Genomic DNA, 24073 nt, shown 5'->3' with positions numbered 1-24073 from the left:
ATCGCATGGCGAAGCCTGTGACTTCAGGAATTCGGCATTCTATCGTTTACAAGTTGGGGCGAAGGCACTATAACGCTGGCTGCCTGTCCACTGCCCCCGTTGACTCACGGCCGCAGGAGAACGAGGACAGTGACTGCTTCTACGGAACCTTAAGTGTAGATTACTTTGCAAAAAGACAGCGAGGCGACCCTGAAATCAAAGCCCTTGGGAAATACCTCGAGGGCAAGGCTGCCATGTGCCCAATGGTATTCAAGCAAGGACTGGGGTCGTTTTTCTTGCGTAACAACATCCTCATAAAAAAACATCTCACCACATCAGGCCAACCACCTCATCGTTGCACTTTCAGTGTTACGTCCAGAAGTTCTTGATGTTCTAGATTACGACCCGACGGCTGGACACCTTGGAGTTGACCGCACGCTAGCGAGGATACAGGAAAAGCCTTACCGACCTCGCCTTATCGCCGAAGTCAAACTACGTGAACACCTTCGAGACTGCCCATGACCAAAGACACCGCCAACTAGGCTAGTTAGACTTCTGCAGCCGATTGAGCCACCTGACCAGCCGTTCCTCTAAATCGGCATGAACCTATTAGGAAAAGTCCGGAAACAAATGGATTTTCATAGCTACTGACTTCCTCACCTACTACGCTGAGACAAAGGCGCTGCCCAAAGATACTGTCACTGAGGTAGCAAAGTTCTTTGTCGAGAACATCGTTCCGTGTCATGGTGCTTCATAGGTCCTCATCGACAGCGGTGCGGCCTTCACTTCGGAATCAAATCGGGGGATCCTGGCCCACAGCCAGATAAGCCACCGCCGGCCGATAGCGTGCCACCCACAGACCAAAGGCCTTACCAAGTGGCTAAGCAAGACAATCGCTGATATGCTGGTCATGTACGTCGACGTTAAACGCTAGACCTGGGACACAATGCTTCCGTACGTGACCTTCGCATACAATACGGCGGGGCAGGAGACGACACAGATGTCGATATACATGTTGGCCAACGGAAAAAACCCGTCCATGGTGCTTCACACCAAGCTGCCCAATGTCACTGACTTAAAAAACCTCGACGTTACTATGTACCTTCAGCGCGCTGAAGAAACATGACAGCTCGCCTTCCTCGGCATCAAGAACCAACAGACGATCGACAGCCGCCGTTACAATCTTTCACGACAGTTCTCGGACTACCAATTCGGTGACCGTGTTTCGGTGTGGACGCCAATACGCCGACGTGGGCTGAACGAAAAGCTTCTTCGATGGTAATTCATGCCGCAGAAGGTAGTTCGATGTTTCGGCTTACTCAACAAGGAGGTTGCCCCTGACTGCATCACGAACTTTAAAGGGCGCCATGCAAGACCTGAAGTCAATTATGTCGTGCACCTCAAGCCATTCCATGCGCGCTAACAAACTTGGGGAGTGTATTATTTGTGGTTTCTGTGTGCTTTGTTGCTTGTACCCAATTGTTATTGCACTTTTTATGCTTGTTTTACTGTGCCGCCTGTGGTTAGGAGTAGCTTTTACAAAGGCGTACTCCTTTCGCATAGGAATGGCGGATAGCTCCCGATGTGAATCGTGCGACATTGACGAGACAATAGAACATCTACTGTGTTCATGTGAACGTTTTGCGAGCGAACGCAACTTGCTACGCGATACGTTGGAGACTCTAGACAGTAGACCTTTTTCCGAAGGGAAGATCCTTGGCTCATGGCTCTACGTGTCACTGGCCAGCAAAGCGACGCGGGCATTGCTAAGTTTTCTAAAAACGACCGGAGTACGCGACCGCCTATAAGCGTGCAATGAATAAGGTCACATCTACACACACGTTACCCTTCACTTCTCTCCCTCTTCTCCATTAATCCCCTCACCCCTTTCCCCAGTGCAGGGTAGCAAACCGGACCTGCGTCTGGTTGACCTCCCTGCCTTTCGTTCCTTCCCTTCCTCCTCCTCCTTTATACTTGTTATTTTCAGTGTTCATATATTTTTTCCTGTGTTCTGTTTTAAGCATCAGAATCAGAATCAATTGCTTTTTCAGAGAGAGGTAATGCCACGTGAATTTCTAATTTTAAATTCTGTTTGATATAGTGTTAGCCCAGAAAGCTGGGGTCAGGAGTGCTCAGCGCAAACTGCACACTATCGTTCATGAACGTTTGCGGTCATTGCAGATCGTTCTGTTAAGTTTTCCGCTAGACGCGAACACTCAAGATTGTTCCAGTCCTTGCGCGAAGACTAGTGATAAGGCTGCAATATTTGAAGGCACACAATGACACAGGCTGGAATTGTCGATGACACATGGCCGGTGATCAACTGACAAGCGACGATTCATACTTACCACGAACAGGAGCTTTTGTCATTCTGTACTTGGCAACAGATTAGAGATTTAAATTATGTCGCGTGACGTCTTCTACTGCTGCGGAACTGCTTGCAACTCTCCCTGCACTATGCTTTGTAACATTCGAAAAGGAGAACAAAATTGGTTTATCTTTAGCGCTTCGCAGGCTGCTCAATCGTCGCTGCAAAGTGATAGAAAATGAACGCCTCCCTGTTATTTGAGAACTTGAACAACATGCAAAAGCAAGGAAAATGAACCAAACGATCACGTGTCAATAGATTCCAGGTCACTGGAGCATTCAAGGAAACACTGCAGTAGACGCCACGGCAAATAGGGTCCACAATAACGAAGAGGAAATGATTCTGCCAATTTCAAACACTGAATTCTGTCGACTCCTCAAACAGATTACCTGTAGAATCACCAAATACAAGTGGTTAGACAAAACAGCTAATTAGTTCAGACATATTTATTCTACCCTTGCATCAAACTAAGCATCTATTCAGAGTTAGCACAACATAGAAGATTTTAAGCATTCGTCCACTACCTACAGCTTGGTACTGCCCTTACGTGACACTTCCTACACCGGATGAAACGTGCACCTAGTACAAAGTGCTCCTGTGGCCATCCTGACAAACATGTACGTCTGTTGCTTCTGGAGTACCTGAAATGTGCAGCGAAAAAGTATTCCAAAGAAGTTTACAACATTTAGATAGGAGGCCTTTCACAGTGACGAAACTACTAGGTCCATGGCCAACTTCAGGTCTTTACAAAAAAGCGCTTGTCTTCTTCCAGAAGTTCCTTGAAGGATCAGATATTTTTTTGGAAATATTGACCTACCATATGCGAGGTTGGCTTCATGCAGAAGGAAATATGTAATATTTAGATAGTTTGTTCCATATGTGTAATCACCAGTCTCAGTGGGAACTGACGTTGCATGTGAAAATTGTGTACATATGCGTCTATAGGGCGAATATAAACCATTGAGAGAGGTTAACTGACCTTGTGTGTGGAACATATTAAACTACTAGTCTTAGCTGAACTGACCTGGCCAGTTTGGCTATTGTGCACTTAAACATGGTATGTTGTAGAGTCTCGCATTTTGTGCCCTTACTGTTGATCCCACGGCATATCTTGTCAACTAAGAGAAAAGGAGTAGCCGGTGCCACTATAATGGCACAAACATCTCCTATTTTATCATTTCAATAAAGAAGAAAAAACATTAGAACGGGATTGGTTTTCGCTCGAACATATGGAATTGGTTTCTCTGAGAGGCGCTAAAATGGGTTGATGGCATATAGAAGGGGCAGCGTAGTGTAACATGGGGTCAGTAGAGGTGACTTTGTGAACATGTGTTTACTGTGGCTATTTTCGCAAATTTGGTACGCCGTATGGTGCTGACACACAAAAGGACGCCTCACGCTCGCGCTAGTTAAGGAATTTGAGTGGGTGTACACCAATGTACGCCAATTTGAAAAGAAACGCTGGTGTCAGATTCTTCAGCAAGACATGAATGAAACTTTTTAAACAACACCTTCATTATGTTGAAACACACAAAAAAACGTTTTCGGGACTTTACCGAAGCGTCATAAATTTACATCTTGGCGGATGCTTTCGTATCTGTATATTCTGTTAGCTACACTGTGAGGTACGCTCAATGAACGTTTTCGTTAAATTGAGCTGAAATTCTTTCGCGCGGGTGATGTTAGTTTTTGGGACGTTTGTTTTATTGCAATAGCATTTATAAGGACACTCTCGGCTGGCTTTCGCCGCCGGCGTCGGCGTCATCGTCATTCTAGTGGGCGTCACAATCACTTACCGTATATGCATCTATACAAATTGCCACTTGCTTGTAGTAGTGTGCCCTATGCCAAGGAGAAGGCTCACACCACTCACACCACTAAAGAAAAAGTTCGCGCGTGTCCCCGCTCTGCGAGCAAGCCCAGCCGACGCGCTAAGTAAGAGCCCTTTTGCTCAGACCTCAATAAGCCTTCTCTAGACCCCGTAGTGATGTGCCAATTGGTGGAGATGCATGGTAGCCTCTCACGTATGTTTCAGACCCTTCCTGAAAGCCGCACCACAAGCCCATTGCGAGTGAACACTCCCGTTCATTGAACCAGAGGCAGGATTCATGGATTACAACCAGAAGCGGATGTTACAGTTAACAGCAGTATGACGAGCACGTTCATTCCGAACGCTTCAACAGGTACGAAAAGCCCAACGGCGATTCGGTACACCCTCTGAAGTTCAAAGGTTCCGACACCGCTTCATGACACCGAGCTCGAATACGTGGAGGACTGGCTGTACGACTTCGAGTGGGTGGCTGCCTTGAACAAATAGAACGACGCGGCCAAACTACGAGATGCGTACTTCTACATTGAGGGCGGAGCAGGTACGTTCGTGGTACTTAAACCATGAGAAACAGAAGACGTCGTGCTCCAAATTCCGTCGCTGGCTGCTGCATACTTACACAAGTGCTGATCGCCAAGAAAGAGCAGAACGAGAGATCCAGGCCCACATCCAGATGCCCCATGAAATTGTCACGACCTATGTCGAAGATAACGCACCTGTTCCGATAGGCTGATCTGGGAATGACAGTGGAGAACAAGTTGCGTTGCTTGATGCGGAGAGTTGAGGAGCAGCTTTTCGCTGCATTTGTACAGAGCCCCCCGAAGACAGTCGCCGAGTTCTTGTCCGAGGCAGTCGCGATGGCAAAGATGCTTCAGCATTGATCCACTCTGTATGAGTGGCAAGTTAATACCAAATGTGCTGCTGAAGTGCTCAAGGCTATTGGGAAGAACTCCGAGCGTCTCCACGACCTTATCTGCTCTATAGTACAGGAGGAGCTGCAAAAGACTGCCACACCACCACTCCCTCTGGTGAGCTTTATTGCAAGTATCAAAGACAAGCTGCACCAGGCCCTTCGTGATGCAGTGAGTTTGGATAACATCACACCCACCCCGGCTCACTATCACCGTATAACCTCACCGAGAGCCTTTAAGTGCCTGCGTCCTCTTCCCCGCTGTTTGTTCAGGCACCTCGTTCGGTTTTCCTTCAGTCTGTGCCGCCGCTCCGGTACTTCGAGAATAGACGCACGCCGCCACCTTCCGTTTACGCCAGTCCTGCATATCTTGCCGTGCAACCAGCTCATTACTTCGACGACCAACGCGCATCGCCTAAGAAATGTGATTTTCGGTGGACTCCTAAAACCATTTGTACCGCCACTGCCATACCAGTGCCTCGGTCTGCGTGGCTTTTCAATATATTGCCACGTTCCATTCCTCAAGTATTCTTATCACTCCAATACACTACACAGTTTTCAGGGAAAACCGCGCCTGCAGTTTTCGAGAAGCTTCAGGACTGTAGTAGGTAATTTCAATAAGATCATACCCACTCCGCGAATTGTACAAATTATTCTGGAACCTACGTCACCGCCAGCGATAACGCTAGAACATTCGATGGCAAGAGTAAAAATGCCGACGCACTTCGCCGCTTGTGAGTGGTTGATCGACGGCCAACGCTCTATTCACTGCTATCTGTGCAAGACTGCTACTGTAATCAGAATTTCCGTTTACTGGGCACAGGTTCGCCCAAATAAACAGTTGAATCCCAACATAAAGCCTCCTGTCTTCGGCCACGTCACGACCCCTCGACATCTGGTGGAGGTGCTGGGTACACCGCTTGTTGGGGGCGTCCGGTACATGAACGAAGTAGCACCTTGTTATGCATACAGTACTAGATACAGTATTGGTAGGATGTAAGTGGCAGACTTGACTTGTTTACTTGGACGACGTCGTCGTGAATTTCTTCAAGTTTCGACGACCATCTTCGGCGCCTTGGAGCTGTACTTCAAGCCATCAAGACGTCCGGACTCACACTGAAGCCAGAAAATTACAGATTTGCGTACGAGGAGCTCTTGTTCCTGGGGCATGTGATTAGCAAGTCTGGAATTTGTCCCGTTCCACGGAAAACAGCCGCCATCGCCGTTTTCCGGCCGCCCACTGACAAGAAGGCGGAGGGCCAATTTTCGGGCCTGTGCGCCTATTATAGACGGTTCGTGAAAAACTTCGCCCACATCGCCGATCCACTCACGAACCTTACCAAGGCCGATGTGTAGTTCAAGTGGGAAACGCCGAAGGAACACGCTTTCCAGCAGCTTCAACCTCACCTCCAGACCCGTGCATTACTTTCCCAATTCGACGAATTCGCCGAGACAGAAATACACACTGACGCAAGCAGCGTAGGTCTCAGCACCGTTCTTGTGCAGAGGGCTGGCGGACTTATAAGGGTTATTAGTTACGCCAGCCGATCGCTCTCCAAAGCAGAAGCCAATTATTCCAAAACAGAAAAGAAGTGCCTCGCCATCATCTGGGCTACGTAGAAAATTTCCCCTACCTCTACTGCAGGCCCTTAAAAGTTCTGAGTGACCACCACGCATTGTATTGGCTAGCTACTTTAAAGGACCCTTGCGGTCGCCTCGCACGATGGAGCCTGAGACTTCAAGAATATATCATTACCGTCGTTTAAAAGTCCGGCAAGAAACACTCCGACGCTGACTGTCTCTCTCGTGCGCCTGTCGACCAACCACCGCCCGACAACCCGCATGGCGACTACTTCTTGGGAACGATAAGTGCCGGCGACTTTGCTGAACGACAGCGGGCCGACCCGGAGCTTAAGGCCCTAATCGAATACCTCGGCAGGACCGCCGAAGTACCGAAGGAATTCAAGCGCGCGCTTGCATCGTTCTTCTTGCTAAACGGTCTTCTCCAAAAGAAAAACTTTTCACCGCTCCGAGCCAAGTACCTCCTTGTGGTGCCTTCAGCTCTGCGGCCGAAACTCCTGCAGACCCTGCACGACAATCCGACGGCAGGGCACCTCGGTGTTTCCCGCACGCTCCCGAGGATACAAGAGAGGTACTACTGGCCACGTCTTACCACCGACGTTACTCGCTGTGTGGACATGCCGGGATTGTCAGCGACGCCAGACACCGCCGACAAGGCCAGCGGGACTTCGCCAGACAATTGAATCACCTCGCCGACCATTCGAGCATATTTGTATGGACCTACTGGGACCGTTCCCGGCGTTGGCTTTTGGAAACAAGTGGATCGTGGTAGCTACCGACTATCTCACACGCTAAGCCGAGACAAAAGCCTTGCCCTAAGGCAGTGCATCTGACGTAGCTAAGTTCTTCCTGGAAAGTATTGTCCTACGTCACGGCACCCCGTAGGTCCTCATCACTGACAGAGAAACGGCGTTTACTGCTGACCTAACTCAAGCGATCTTGGCATACAGCCAGACAATCCACCGGCGCATGACAGCGTACCACCCACAGACCAATTGCCTCACCGAGCTGCTAAACAAGACGATCGCCGACGTGCTGGCAATGTACGTTGATGTCGAACACAAGACGTGGGACACCATTCTTCCGTACGTGACCTTCGCATACAACACGACGGTGCAGGAGACGACGCAGATATCTCCATACAAATTGGTCTACAGAAGGAGCCCGGCAACAACGCTCGATGCCATATCGCCCAACGTCACCGACGAAGGAAACCTCGATATGAGCAAGTACCTTCAACGCGCCGAAGAAGCCGAACAACTCGCGCGTTTCCGTATCAAGTATCAACAGACGACCGACAGCCACCGTTACAATCTTCGATGACGCTTTGTGGAATATCAGCCCGGTGAACGTGTTTGGGTATGGACGCCGATACGCCGACATGGATTCAGTGAAAAGCTTCTGCGACGGTGCTTAGGACCGTACGAGGTGGTTCGACGTCTCGGTCGACTTGATTACGAGGTTGTCTCCGACGGCATCACGAACTCTCAACGACGCCGATAGCGACCTGAAGCCGTTTGATGCGCGCTCCTCCAGCCGTTTCACGCGCGTTAACAAACTTAAAGAGTGCCTTTTGTATTATTGCTGTATCGCAATTTATTCGTTGTATTTTTTGCATTGTTGTCATAGCTTCATCTTTAGTTGAAGCATCGGGACGAAACCTTTTTCAGAGAGGGGGGGCAATGTCCCGTTCCATTCATCAAGTTTTGTTATCGCCCCAATACACTACACAGTTCTCAGCGCAAGCTGCGCCTGCAGTTTTCGAGAAGATTCAGAATTGTAGTAGATAATTTCGGTAAGATCATGCCCACTCTCCAAACTGTACAGATTATTCTGGAACCTACGTCACCACCAGCAATAACGCTAGAACATTCATTGACAAGAGTATAAATGCCGACGCACTTCGCCGATTGTGAGTAGTTGATCGACGGCCAATGCTCCGTTTACTGCTATCTGTGCAAGACTGCTACGGTAATCAGACTTTCCGTTGGCCGGGCACAGGTTCGCCCAATTAAACAGCTGAATCCCAACATAGTCTTCTGTCTTCAGCCCCGTCATTCCCCCGTGACAATGTTCAGTGTCTCCTTGGTATGGCCAGCAAATGCAGGACATTGAGGACAATATATACCTGGCTGAGCCGTGCATGTCACCGCCTTCTGGGTGGCAGTCGTGCTCACCATCGCCGAGGTGCTTTTCATCTGCGTCCTAGTGACATGCTGGCTCGTTGTTCTCCAGTCCCTACCGCGAAAACTAACGAAAGCGACCTTTGGAGGTGAAGTATCTGGCAGTCGACGTGCTGAATGCCTCCAATCAACGCTAACAGGCAAAGGTGTAGACTCGACTGAACGGTATGTGCGGCTTTCTCAGGATACACTAGTGCTGAACGACGGATATGCAATTGGTGCTTGAGTGGATTTCAGGGCTGACTATTCCATACTGAGCAGGAAAATGACCACATTGCTTAATAAGGTAATCACGCCTTGGCGTGGCTTCGTGATTGGAATGGCTGGTAGCCACACCGTCTCTCCGCTAGGAACCTGCACGAGTAGAGTTCGGGTCCACGGTTTTTCTTTCGCAGCAATTTTTTTTGTGCTCCGTGAATGTTCTCGCGACGCCACTGTTGGTGTTGACTTCCTGCAGGAGTACGGAGCTGATTTTGATCATCCAGAGCATTGCATCACTTTCCCAGCTGGCCGAGCAATCGAAAAGCAGGATGACCAGCAGTGTTCCAACATTCTTTGTGTTTCTGCTGAAAGTGTAACGCTCCCTCCAAGAGCCTGTGTTATAGTCGACGTCAGCTGCCAGGGATTGCAAAATGAAGCGATTGCAGAAAGTATTTTTGAAAAGCTGCTGACTTAAGATGTTTGTGTGGCTAGGAGTACTATACAGCTTATTGATGGCCGATCACAATCGATGGCAATCACAACCATTTTCAGTAACGAACACCGACACCTTTTCCGTGGCACTTGATTGATTGATTGATTGATTTGTGGGGTTTAATGTCCCAAAACCACCATATGATTATGAGAGACGCCGTAGTGGAGGGCTCCGGAAATTTTGACCACCTGGGGTTCTTTAACGTGCACCCAAATCTGAGTACACGGGCCTACAACAATTCCGCCTCCATCGGAAATGCAGCTGCCACAGCCGGGATTTGATCCCGTGACCTGCGGGTCAGCAGCCGAGTACCTTAGCCACTAGACCACCGTGGCGGGGCTTCCGTGGCACTTCGTGGGTGTTTGCAGAAGAATTAGAACCGTTTCTACTTGCTTCACGTCGGGCGCAGTGGAGACCGCGGATATGTCTCTAAACAATATCGACATTAAGTCTGACCTCTTAGCAGAAAACCAAACAGCAGTGCGAAAACCCTTGCTTGAATTCATGTAATGCTTCGTCACTTTCTCTTAGATGCGCCAAACTTCGATCACTAGGCCCAGAATAATTACGCACGACGCCCGCCAAGTACACCAGCAGCCTTACCACGTGTCAACGAAAGAACGAGAAGCCATGCGTATGTAAGTTCTAGAAATGCTTGACGACGGCATCATGGCGCCTTCCAACAGCGTGTGGTCCGCTCCCGTCGTCCTAGTCAAAAAGAAAAATGGAACGCTACGTCGATTACCGTAATGTGAACAGCGTGAATGAAAAGGACGTGTACCTGTTGCCACGCGTCGACGACTCGCTAAACAGATCGCGCCATTCCCACTACATTTACGTCTTGATTTGGAAAGCGGGTACTGGCATATCGGAGTAGACAATGGAGACCGCGAGAAAACGGCCTTTGTGACTCCCGACGTCCTGTATGAATTTTGAGTTTTTCGTTTTCGTTTGTGTTCAGCTCCCGCAACTTTCCAGAGAATGATGGACACTGTGCTTACTGGTCGGAAGTGGCAGACTTCGTATAGCTTGATGATGCAGTCGTCATTTCTGAAACATTGCAGCAACATCTTCCACGCCCCAGGAAAGTGCTAAATTCATTAGATCAGCAGATCTTAAACTCAAACCGGAGAAGTGTCATTTTGGTTATGAAAAGCTCAAGTTCCTTGGCAATGTAGTGAACGTGAGAACATTCCGACCCGATACCGAGAAACTTACCGCTGCCGCTGCGTTTTCGTTTCTTACTGACAAAAAGGCTGTTCGGCTCTGTCTGGGCTTGTGCGTCAGCTATCGAAGGTTTGTTAGAGGGTTTTCAAAGATAGCGAAACCCTTGACCCGCCTTACACGAGACGGCAAGCCATCTGTATGGGCTACCGAGTGCCAGGCTGCTGTTGCCCAACTACAACAGCGGAGGCAGTCAGCCCCCATTCTTGTACATTTTGACAATAATGCTGACACAAAGGTGCACAGTGTTGCCAGCAACGTCGGCGTTGGCGCAGAGCTTCTCTAGTATCAGCTCGGCAAAGATCGAGTCATATACTATGCCAGCCGCTCACTGTCCGGTACCGAGGTGAATCACACGACCACAGAGAAAGAGTGTCTCACACTAGTATGGGCTATCACGAAGTTTTGCCCATACCTCTATAGTCGTCCATTCAAAGTGGCAACGAACCCTCATGCCCTCTGCTGCTTCCTGAACATACGTGATCCCCCAGGATGACTAGCCCCGGTGGAGCTCGTGTCTATAGAAGTTTGATATGACCATCGTCTATAAGTCTGTAGCGAAGCACTCATCGAACTTGAGGAGAGGGCAGTGAGAGAATTAAGAGATTCGACCACTCATCGACTATTTAGAGGGTCGTAGCGCCGTTACACCTCACCATCTGTCTCACGTCTCGACGTCTTTCTGCCCCCCTGATGATCTGCACTACAAGAGTAACGCCCGTTCTACGAACCGTGATTATCACCTCGTCGTTCCGAAGGACGTGTGGAATGAAATCTCTGCGTGTCATGACAAGCCCAGATCTGGTCATCTGGGTTACACGCGGATGCTCACCAGAGCAAGTGAGACGTACTACTGGCCCGGGTTTTCGGCACGCGGGAAGGAGTACGTTGAAAGCTGTCGTGAATTCCAGCGTCTAAAATCGCCACCATGCAAGCCGGTGTGATTACTTCAACCAATTGATCCAACCTACAAGCCATTTAATCTTGTCGGCATGAACATTCTCGGCCCATTTGCTTTATAAACCAACGGCAACAAGTGGGTCGTTGTTGCGACTGACTATCTGACACGCTATGCCGACACAGAGGCAATACCTCGAACCACTGCTTCTGAGGGAGCGCAGTTCATGTGTCACATTGTTCTGTGCCACGATGCTCCATCTACAGCGATAACCGACAGAGGAACAGCGTTTACGGCGCAGCTTACGGGTGAAGTTTTTCGAGTGAGAATCACTAGGCATTGAACGACTTCTTACCATCCACAGAACAACGGGCTGACTAAGCGACTAGATAAGACAGTCGCAAACATAATCTGCATATACATCGACGTCCAACACAAAACATGGGATCGCAATTTACCTTAGGTGACGTTCGGATAAATACCACTGTTTGAGAAACAACGCGATTTACACCAATTTGCCTTCTCTATGGCCGCGAAGTTCAGACAATGCTGGATGCTATGCTGCCTTAAGAATACGCCGATCAAGTAACAACTGCTGCCGAATAATAAACCGAGTGTGCCGAGGAAACTCGAGAGCTCGCCCAGCTACACATTGGTCAGCAGCAACAGGTCGGTGCACAACGTTACAACGTGCGTCATAAAGACGTACCTTGCAGACCGGGAGTCCGATTTTAGGTTTGGACCCTTGTGCGTCGCCATGACGTCCCCGAAAACTTGCTAAGGCGATACTTCGGTCAGTATAAACTGTGGCGCCGCGTGAGTGACGTAAACTAAGAAGTGATGTAGGCAGTGCATCGTCAACGTGGGTACAACGAACATAACCGAGCTCTGACATAGTCACGTGGTGCGCATGAATCGTCACTTAGCGCGTTCCTAAAAGAGCACTTTTTCCTGTGTTCTTTTCTTTGCGCTGCGTTTGTTGCCTCATTATTGATGAAATGTTGGTGTGTACCATTTGACTTTTAGTGTCATTTTTTATTGTTTAAGCTGCTTCGTTCTGTTTTTTGAATAACATTGCAGCCTCGGGACGATGCTTTTTTTGAAAGAGGAATATTGCTACGTGATTCCTGTAGTGGGTAGTAAGCCAAAGAAAAGGCTCACACCAATAAACAAAGAAGTGCGTGCGTATCTCTGCTCTTGCAGCGGTGGTGGTAGTAAAACATTTATTTGTCCCCGAAAATTTAAACAAATGAACGAGGCCAGTACAGAGACTGGTTGCGCTGTTTCAGAGGAGGTTGGTGGGGATTCTTGGGATACCAAAGCCTCCGCCACATGCTGGATGGGCTGGCTTTGGTTTTCTGGCTCGAACGCACGCAAGAGGAACTCTCACGACTCTTCGGTAATTGTGTTGTCTGTGTTGTAATGCTTGCACGTCCACACCATATGTATGAGTGTCTCCAGATATGAGTACTGCTTGCACCTTGGCACTATCTGTTCCAGGAAAATTCTACTGTATAGGAGGGGGTTTGGGAAGCTGCCGGTCTGTAGTTTGTGCCATTCGACGGCCTCACGTCTTGTAAAATTGTGATGTAGGGTATGCGCATCTTCCGAGCCGGTAGTACTGTAGGATGTCTGTATACGTGGTGAATAGTGTGTCGCGGGACATATCTGTGTCAGGGGAAGCGGCATGGTGAACCCTACACTAGGCTCGGCAGCTAAGATTTCGGCCGAGTGTGTGCACCTGTGCGTTTCCGCTCATCGACTCATGGGCTGGAGCCCAAAAGAGCAAGCTGTATCTAGAGGAGGGGAAGCAAAGAGTAGGATGTGCATTGCCTGGTCGCAGGTGCGGCCGGCATAGTAGTAACGGATCACTTGTTGGGAGAGGAGGTTGCTATCACGCTTTCGCAGACTGACGCCATACCCAAAGTTGTAATCAGTGATTCCCGCTCTTGCGAGCAGCTGAAACTTTAGATCAACTCAAAAATGAGTTACCCACAGGAACGTTAGCGAGGCCCTCTGCGGTTTTCTAAAAGAAACAAAGCGAATATGATGTTAACGTGATAAATAAATTCACTTCATTTCCAACCATATTAGCTTCATGGGTTTTTTTACTGTCTCTATTAATTCTATTTCTAATCCATCGTTTACCTATCTGTTATTTGTTAAACATCCCTATCTATTATTGTCTAGGCTGGTAAAACAATGCGATCTCAAAGATAAGGTACCGTCCGTTTCATGAACGATTCCTCTTGATGAGTTGCGCCAGGACATTGAGAAACAACAAACCAACCAACCGACACGCTTGGTAAGAGCCCTGTTGCTCAGACCTCAATGAAGCTTCTCTAGACCCCTGGAGTGACGTGACAATATGAAAACGCAAGAAAGAGAAAAACTGAGAGCATATTCACGAAGTGAATGATGGTGAGTTGGGCGAAACGCTGGAGGGTTTAATCGTTAAACCGTTGACTTCTACCAATGTCGCCCCTACATGATCAAAGAATTGACAAACACTGTATATACTATACAAGAAATTTTATTATTCGCAAGTGGTAGCTATATCCTGCTTCCGTTCCCTCTTCAATATAACGGCTTCATGGTAGGTGAAGTGGTGGATCGAAGATGGGGCGTAGTGGAACGTTTTGTGAAGACGAAGTAGTGGGCAGGTTGTCCATGCGTCCGTCCGTGAGTCTGTCTATCCATCTGTCTGTCCGTTCGTGCGTCCATGCGTCCATACTTCCACGCGTCCGTTCATCCGACCGTCCGTCTGCTAGTCTGTCTGCCTGCCCATCCGTGCGTCCATCTAGTAAACACTGAAAGTACCGCCATTTTCCATCTTGCATCCCCTGTGGTACATTCCCGTTCTCGAGCGTACATACATACCTACATACATACATACATACATACATACATACATACATACATACATACATACATACATACATACATACATACATACATACATACATACATACATACATACATACATACATACATACATACATACATGTTCGGTTATGCGTCCTGCGTCCCTCCGTGCGTCCATCCGTCCGTGCAACCAATCGTTTGTCCATCCATGCATCTGTCTGTGTGTCCGTTCGTCCATCTAGTCAACACTCCAAGTACCACCATCACGCATCTTTTCATCATATTGTTACGTGCAAAATAACAGTTGTCAGTCCGCAGCCACTACGCAGCTCACCGACAACGTCCACTTCTTCACTCTCAGTCTGAGGCACCTTTCTTGGGTATGCCCCACTATGCCCTATTTTTGTCAGACGAGATCACGTAACACGACCCCCGGCGGCCAAAGCGCCGACCCGGCGAGTTGACGGGGCCACAGCAGGAGCAGTGTGGTAACGCTTGAGCCTTGATACGTGAACAATGTCCCTTGACAGCAGAGCGGAAGAGGTTGATGGATTATCAGGGACAATTTCATATGTATTGTCGGTCACTCGTCTAAGTACGCCGTATGGGCCCGTGAAACGAGAGAGAAGTTTTTCTGAAAGGCCTGCATGTCGCGTAGGGGACCAAAGAAAAACGAGGGAACCTGTTGGAAAGTGTTCGTCGCGATGCCACTCGTCGTAACGACGCTTCTGCGAGTCTTGGGACGCCATTAATCTGCTCAGGGAGGTGAGCCAGCAGAGAGCGTGGTGGTCGTTGAGAACTATGAATGGTCGGCCGTATAAATAAGGGCGAAATTTCGCGACTGCCCAACCAGCGCTAGGCATTCGCGCTCTGTGATGGAATAATTACGCTCCGAGGTGGTCAGCAGCCTGCTGGCATAAGCTATCACGCGATGCTGCCCACGTTGTCGCTGAGCCAACACAGCGCCTTTTCCGTAACCGCTGGCATCGGTGCGCACTTCGGTCGGTGCCGTAGGGTCGAAGTGAGCCAGCACAGGAGAAGAAGTGAGCAAAGTGGTCAGGTCAGAAAATGCCGCTGCTTGCGAGGGACCCCAGGCAAACGTCTCATCTGGTTTGAGTAAATCTGTTAGGGGCCGAGCGGTTTCCGCGAAGTTCTTGATGAACCGCCAAAAATAGGAGCAGAGCCCCACAGAGCTGCGGACATCTTCGGCGGTTTTTGGCACAGGAAAGTCCTTCACAGCTCGAACTTTTTCTAGGTCAGGCTGTACGCCGTAAGCGTCAACAATATGTCCAAGTATTGTAATGCGACGGCGACCAAACCGGCACTTAGATGAATTTAGCTGAAGGCCGGCGAGGCGGAATACATCAAGAATTTTCTACAGTCTCTCAAGGTGCGCTTCAAAAGTGGGAACAAACACAATCACGTCATCCAGATAACAAAGACACGTAGACCACTTGAATCCATGGAGCAGGGAGTCCATCATTCGTTTAAAGGTGGCGGGGGCATTACATAAGCCGAAAGGCATGACTTTGAATTGGTAGAGGCCATCGGGTGTTACAAAAGCTGTCTTCTCTCGGTCCATGGGGTCCACGGCAATCTGCCAATAACCAGAACGAAGATCGATGGAAGAAAAGTAGGCGGCATCATGGAGGCAATCAAGGGCGTCATCAATGCGGAGCAGAGGGTATGCGTCTTTCTTGGCGATGTTGTTGAAGTGGCGATAGTCCACACAAAATCGCCACGATCCGTCCTTCTTTTTAACTAATACCACCGGGGATGCCCAGGGACTGGAGGATGGTTCAATGATGTCCTTCGCTAGCATCTTGTTCACCTCCTTCTGAATTATGCTCCGCTCAAAAGCAGACACTCTGTAGGGACGGTGGTGAACGGGGTTGGCATCACCTGTGTGTATGCGATGCTGGACAAAGGACGTCGGCCCAAGAGGTCGGTCGCCAAAATCGAAAATATCCTGGTAGGTCTCGAGAAGATGTTGTAGGGCTTCAACTTGCGGAGGCGGAAGATCAGTGGCGACCATGTCTACAATTTGACGGCTGCCCGAATGTGTTGCGAGAGATGTGCGTTGCGGTGAAACAAGTGTGTCTAAGGCAAGCACTTCAATTTGTGAATCGGGCAACGGACACAGGTGGGCCACAGAAATGCCTTGTGGAAGCACATGATTCATGTAGCCGAAATTGACAAGAGGTAGACAAGTTTTGTTATCTGTGATGCTTAGCACCGTATAGGGCACTGCAACATTGTGCGCAAGGAGTACGTCGGTGAGAGGCGTAGCGTAATAGTCACCGTCGGGCACAGCTGGTGAGCACAGAAAATCGACGTACGTCACAGTTTTAGAGGGCAGGCGATCAAAGTCGCTGCATTGTAATCGGCATGTAGGTTGGTACGGGGCGGCGCTGATTTGTGGCAGTTCAAGGCGGAGCACACCAGTGGAGCAATCAATCAGAGCAGAGTTGGCGGCAAGAAAATCGAGGCCTATTATGAGGTCATGGGGACATGTTGCAAACACGGTAAAAAGGACAACCACTTGATGACCGGCTACGGTAAGTTAAGCTGTGCACATACCGACGACAGGGACTGTTGTACCATCTGCAACTTGGACGACACTGGTCAAGGGGGGCGTAAAGACCTTCTTCATGCAACGACGAAAACGCGAACTCATAATACAGACGCGAGCGCCCGTATCTATTAAAGCTTCAACAAGTGTGCCATCAACATATACTTCTCGGGTGTTCCGGTTCAAACGTAAGGGCAACAGAGGATTTTTGGGTAAGGTCGACAGGGCACCTTCACCTCCAGAAGCTATGCAGCCTAGTTTTCCGAGGACATGCAGCGGTTAAACGATGGCGAGTGAGAGCGTCGAAGCGTATTTGAACAAGAAAGGCGGCTTTGAGGCGGTGGCGACGACGGGATAGGGTGGCCGTAGTCCTCAGGGGCAGTAAATGCTGAAGACTCAGTGCGGGTCGGATAACGGTGGTTTGGTGGACGGAATGAGTTACTGTAAGCGGGGTACGAGCCAGAAGACATAGATGGCCATTGGCTGCGGCAGTAACGAGCGATGTGTCCAGCGCAACCAAAGCGGAAGCAGATTTGCTTATCATCAGCTGTTCGCCATTCAGACGGGCTCCTTGTTAGAACAGAGTACGGACGGCGACATCTCATGTCCACAGAAGCTATCGAGGGACCAACCAGTATTATCCAGGGTGGGTGCAGTGGACAGGATACCAAGGTTAGCGAATTCCTGGCGGACAACAGCCTGGATCAAGGCGACAGCTGGCGTTGAGGCGTCGGGCAACGTCGGTTTGTTGGCAGCCTCGTAAGCGGCCTCGAGTTCACGTCGGACAATGCGCGTCACGTCTTCGGTTGTAGACGGATGACAAGGAGGTGCTTCGCAAGACGACGTTGCCGTGGTGTTGGGTAGGCGCTGAAACTGCTGCAAAATGCGTCGACTGTTCGCCTGATCGAGACGGCGGCACTCTTTGATCGCGGCGTCGATGGTCGTTACGTTGGTGAATACAAGCAGGCTGAACGCATCGTCGGCGACTCCTTTTAAAACGTGCGAAATCTTGTCGGCCTCAGTCATGTTGGGATCGACCCTTTGACACAAAGCTAAGACGTCTTGAATATAAGTCAAGTAGGGCTCAGTGGACGTGTGTGTACGTACAGCCAATTGCTTTCGGTCATCAAGCTGTTGACCAAACGGGTTGCCAAAGAGGTCGCGGAGCTGTTGTTTGAACATTTCCCTGCTTGTGATTTCATGCTCGTGGGTCTCAAACCAGATGTGAGGGGTCTTGTCAAGATAGAAAATGACATTCGCAAGCATAACGGTTGGGTCCCAGCCATATTGCTTGCTGACGCGCTCGTACATGCTAAGCCACTTGTCCTCTCCAGTACAGGTACCGGGATCACGAGGTTGCGTTAGGGCAACGAACCGGGTTGCTGTCGTTGCTGAGGTAGGTGGCGAAGCCGTATCCTCACCCGGAGCTACGGTAGCAGACTTAAGGAGGCGTCCACTGCGTAGCTCCGTTGTCAGAAGAGTACCCAGCACCTCCACCAAAATGTTACGTGGAAAATAACAGTTGTCAGTCCGCAGCCACAACGCAGCTCACCGACAACGTCCACTTCTTCACTCTCAGTCTGAGGCACTTTTCTTGGATATGCCCACTATGCCCTCTTTCAGTCAGACGAAATCACGTAACAATATATTCCGCATCTAGAAGCACCACCACCCAGCGGACATTCCAAGGACTAAACGAGAGGTGGCACACGCAAACTCTCTTACGGCTTGAGCTTCGTGTTTACTTACCACCTAAAACCACCTCGAGTTCATGGCATATACTAGTTCACTGTACTCATGGCACTACGGCCCAACGCTCGCTAAACCTTTCTAAAACCAAGGAGGTTACGCCCAGCGAGTTTAACGTAGCAACCGTTTCGTGTCAGATAGTGCTCAATGTACATGCCAATGGCGGCTAATGAGGTATAACAGACAGGAAAATTCGGGTTTTAGTTAACCCGAACGCTGCGAATTTCTATTCTTCAACGACGCACATGAGGAATCTCCCACCAGCACCACCTTGCAGGTCAAACCGTACGACATGTTAAGCACTACTGCGAGGGACGAATGCGTGCCACTTTAAAGAGCTTCGCCCCTAAAAGACTCCGGCGCGCGGAATTGAACAGAGAACCTGTCAGTCATGAATGCGAGGCATTAATCACTGAGCCACAGAGAAGCGCATTCATCAACGTTCAAACGGCAAGCTATTTACATCTCCTGGTAATAAGCGGATCTCGAAAAGAAGGGGGGGAGGACTATCGTGTTTTCAGCATTACTAGCAATAGTTATGTTCCGTGCAAGGATTTTTTTCTTCTTTGGGGAATTATCCACTGTGATTTTGAGCCAAAGGAAAAAAGGTAATCATCGTGATATTGCAGGCGATTTCCGTAATAGTTAACTTCTTCTATGACGACCAATAATTAGTGGTCGCACTGCGCCTTCATCTGCTATAATCGGTTCTGGCGCGTGCAGCACGCATGCATACCGTTTGAGAATTGTTTGTGGTGTTTACGCGGACCTACTTCTGGTTCACTAGTGGCGTTACACCTGAAGCCAACAATGTGCAGTGTACTAACAGTATAGGAATTATTAAAGTGGTGCTTTTGTTGTGCGGCAGTGGAGGGGCTAGTCATTATTTCAAAAGTTGCCAGTACATGAGACACGTGTAAATATAGTAGATGTGTGCGCGGATAGGGCAGAAATCAGTACTGTTGTGTAGGAGAATTTCACCAACATTTACAGGAAAATTTCTCCGAAATGGGGATTTTTAAAGTCTCTGAATGAAAAGTTTTCGGTATAGTACGGAATATCACTTGTCCATCAAGATGGCGAACTGAACGCGTAGCTGCACGCGCTCTCATCTCCCACGCTTACTTTGCCCCGCAGAGAGAAGACGAACGCTCCCTCGCACACCTTATCTCGTGGTGGGGAGAATCGTACGTCTTGGCTGGCCAGTGACTTTCATTGTAACTATTCAGTTGTAGTTAGCGAGGGCATAAAGGTCCCTGCAATTGTTGCGCAGTCCCCGTTTCCGAAAACGGCGTGCTTTTCAGACACAGCGGAGTAACAACTGAGACATTTATTGATTCACGTGCATCTGTACCTGTGAATACGTCTCATGCGTTTTTTGTGTGTGAGAAACATGGGGCACGTTTCACTCTCTTTGCCATTGTGCGCGCAACCTTCTCATTTGTTGCTATCACGTTCATTGATTCGTCTTTCTGGCAAGGCTGTCAGTTTTTTTGTTTCTGTAAACTTTCATTATTTGATATGTGGGGTTTGACGACCCAAAACTACCATATGATTACGAAAGACGCCGTAGTAGATGGCTAAGAAAATTTCAACCACTTGAGTTTTTTTTAACGTGCAACCGGATCTGGCCACAAAGGCCTACAGGTTTCAGTAAACTTCATTCGTGAGACAGTGCCAGTACAGTGTCCTTTTCATCTTGTGTGCCCGTCACGTTCGCACTGATTTCCAAAGTGTGCATAGTTTCCAACTTGCCCACTATTCTACTCTATTACTCGTGTACCATGCAGTGCTTCAAATTTAAAAGGCCACTCTAGAGCCCAAGACCACAATAAGAATATCAATATTTGTTCAGGAACATGATAGCAATTGGGATAGAAATGCTGAATACCACAATTAGGATATCATTGGATCATGAGTCAATGAAGACTATTCATTGCACGAACTAAGTGATATTCACCGGTGATGAGAAGAATAAATTAGTAACTATGCGTGTAAGTTGTACCCACAAGTAACAACGGCGTAGAAAGAGGGCAAAGCAAAGGAAAGTTTACTTACTTTACATGGTGTGCCATCTACTTCTCGTCGTAGAACAATACCACTATTCTCATTGTTCGGAGATATCAAAAGGCATGGGTAAACACACGGTGTCACAACCGAAGTCTGAAAGAAAATGGTGATTATCAATGAAAGGGACTCATGTTACGATCATCTAAGGCGTAGTTGTCCGAATGTGCCACTCAAAACAGTTTACGTTAAGTGCACGGAGCATCCCGTCTTTGATGATGATTTATTCAAGAATAAATATGCTGTGAGAAAACATGATTTGTGCACCACAATTCCGTGTGCATTCTATATGCGCAAGCTAGTATTTCGTGTTTACCCTGACATCCAGGCCATTAAACACTACGAAGCAGAGCGGTGCAGGGTCCTGAACGTTTGGCCCCAGCCCGGCCAGGGCCCGAAACTCGTTTGAACTTACTCACCGAGCACGGCCCGGTTACAGAAAGTGAGAACAGGGCCCGATCCATACCCGAGAAAAAGGTCGCCTACCCGGCTCTGCATGCGCCGACCGCAGACCAGGCCCGACATAGATTTAGGCCAATAAAGGTGGTAAATGAACGCAACGAGAACAATGTGTTTTAAATGGTAAGTATCTACTCTTTGCTGACGTATATGTTTCCCTTAATATTACATTTATTGAATGTTTGCTTCGCAGTGGTATGCTCGACCTGCTTTTTCTGCAAACACTATGGGAATGAAATGAGCACTTTGATGAACATTCGTATTGTCGGGAGAATGATTTATTTAAAAGAGCTGCACACCGACAAAAATGTAAGAAAGTTGAGTTGACGTTGTGGGACCACTAATGGAATCCACTATCATCAGAGTAGTGCTCGCTTTTAACATTCACGCATAAGGTGAGGAGTCCATGTGTTATAAAATCAACGAACACTCGATCGACTACGTGAGGACCTACCGATTCCTCGGAATCATGGTTGATCACGACCTCTCCTGGAGCCCTCACATCGCCCACATGAAAACGAAACTCACCATGATCACCCACGTGCTGAGGTTTCTTGCTGGGAAAACGTTGGATGCATCGGTACGAGCAATGCTCCTACTCTACGCTGTTCTGTTACTCGGGTATACGCGTTACACCTTACCCGTACTTTCCAGGATCTGAAGAACATGCTTGCGCGTCCTCCAGTCTATCCAAGCCCAAGCACTTCGGGTATGCCTTGGTCTCCCAAGATGCGCGTCTGCAGCAGCGACAGTCATCGTTGCGCGTGATTATCCAGTCAACGCATACATCAGCCTAGACGCTTTGAGAATGCACCTAACACATTTCGCTCGGCTTCCATCACATCAGCTCGCCTCACCTTGCACTTCTAGGCCACACTGAGCATTCAGCGCAAGTGTAGCTTAGATTTGCGCTGTGCTTCCATTGTACTTCACGCATGCAGCTTGGCCGCCGTTTTCATTGTGGTGCCGACACCCACTCAAAGCTCTTTTAACAATTTCTGCCATTCAAATTATGAAAAAGTCGCATCAAGCCCTGAACCAGGCAACATTGCTCTTCCTGCAAGAGAAGCAGAATAGACGCCTTTAGCTTTACACGGATAGTAAGCTCAGCAGGGGCAGTGGTTATTCCCGTGAGGCACATCACAATTAAATTCATGACATCGCATTTGACGTCGTTGAGAGCTGCAGAACTCGCCGCCATACGTGCAGCTCTGGAGTTTATAGTTGAAGAATCTTCGGGAACTTAGTCTATCTTCTCGGACTCGAAAGCAGCTCTTCAATGTCTTATGTTACCTTTTCGCCATGAACCTAATGAACAGTTAGTAGCTGAAATAAAGCTCCTTCATCACCAAGCAATCGAGAAACAGCACATCATAGTGTATCAGTGTATACCAGGTCATTGCAGTATATACGGCAATGACCGTGCAGATGAGGCCGCCAGACCTGCACACAACGGTACCCGATACAGAGCCATTCCGTTCTCAAGAACTGATGCAGCTTCAAGACTTCGTTCACTTGCATGTGATCTCCCACTGGTACAGCGTAACTCGACAGAATTCACAAATGCGCGCCTGCATAACTTGGATCCCGATCGGAAGCTTCGTCTTCCCTCAGGAATATCTCGAGCTGAGGAGACTCTTCTATGCCGCGTGTGGCTTGGAGTGACATTCACGAACGCATACTCCTATCTCATTGCAATGACCACCTCTTCTACATGCACTTACTGCAGCTGCGAAAAAACAGTCGCGCACCTTCTATGTAAGTGCACCCATTTCACCGCGCCAAGACAAGAACTTACTGCAGCTCTGGACAGACTGGTTGATCGGCCTTTGTCAGAACAAAGAAGTCTGGGTCATTGGCCTAGCCCATCCTCAGCCAAGAATTCTTTGAAAGCTTTGCTGCGCTTTTTGCGGAAAAGTGGCCTCAGAGACAGACTTGAGTGTCTTATATATTTTGATATTGCCTTTCCTCTGTCGGTATTTTTTTGTAATTTCTCTCTCTCTCTCTCTCTCTCCGCAAAATTACTTCTTATCATGCTTTTCTCCTCATTCCTTTCCTCAGCACAGGGTAGCCAGCCAGTCCAAGAACTGGCTAACCTCCCTGTCCTTCCGCTTAAACGTTTCTCCGCCGTTGTCGGAAGGATTGTGAATAGGCCTCTGGTACTGGGTGCCCAAACTACAACCATGGGGTTTGTAAAGAGCGTTTCGTAAGAGATAGTAGAGCGGGAAATGCCATTTGCAGCATTGTGTACAGCAATATTAGAGAGCACATTAGTAACGGTGGACACAAGAAACAACGCTCTTTTCCCATTCCATAATTCTAATAAAAATTCTAATAAAAATTAAACAGGATCTAACGATAAAGCCAATCGTGCACTGTTGTGAATATGTAGCGCATGTTTTCAGTATAGTAGCACTTTGCCACAGTAAATAAAATAGAGAAATAAAACCGAACATTTATGTTGTACATACAGCAACCTAGTCGAAAATTATAACGAACCGAGCACACAACTTGTACTTTTGAAATACTTATAAGCAGCTGAAAGGAACAAAAATGCCATCGTTTTTATCTGTGACACAACTGCTACCCTCTGGCCCTCTGTGGCACATTTACAGCTTGTTTCTTCACAAGAAACTTGCAAAGAAATAAATTATCAAAAAATACTGGCTTTAAGCATATTATGCGCAGTTTCATCG

At 48.4% G+C, this 24073-nt stretch overlaps 1 protein-coding gene across 1 annotated transcript in view; it reads right to left on the bottom strand.

The window, feature by feature from the left end:
* The window catches only part of LOC142786707 (uncharacterized), a 92916-nt gene that overhangs the window by 43937 nt on the left and 24906 nt on the right, over positions 1 to 24073 (bottom strand). Inside the window, exon 3 of the mRNA XM_075884343.1 lies at positions 20910 to 21014. Coding sequence (XP_075740458.1) covers positions 20910 to 21014 — 105 coding nt within the window. The remainder of the gene's footprint in view (positions 1 to 20909; positions 21015 to 24073) is intronic.

This window comes from Rhipicephalus microplus, unplaced genomic scaffold, assembly GCF_043290135.1.
Source record: "Rhipicephalus microplus isolate Deutch F79 unplaced genomic scaffold, USDA_Rmic scaffold_28, whole genome shotgun sequence".
NCBI lineage: Eukaryota > Metazoa > Arthropoda > Arachnida > Ixodida > Ixodidae > Rhipicephalus > Rhipicephalus microplus.
The sequence above is the reverse complement of the archived record's forward strand: the minus strand, read 5'-3'. Positions and strand labels throughout refer to the sequence as shown.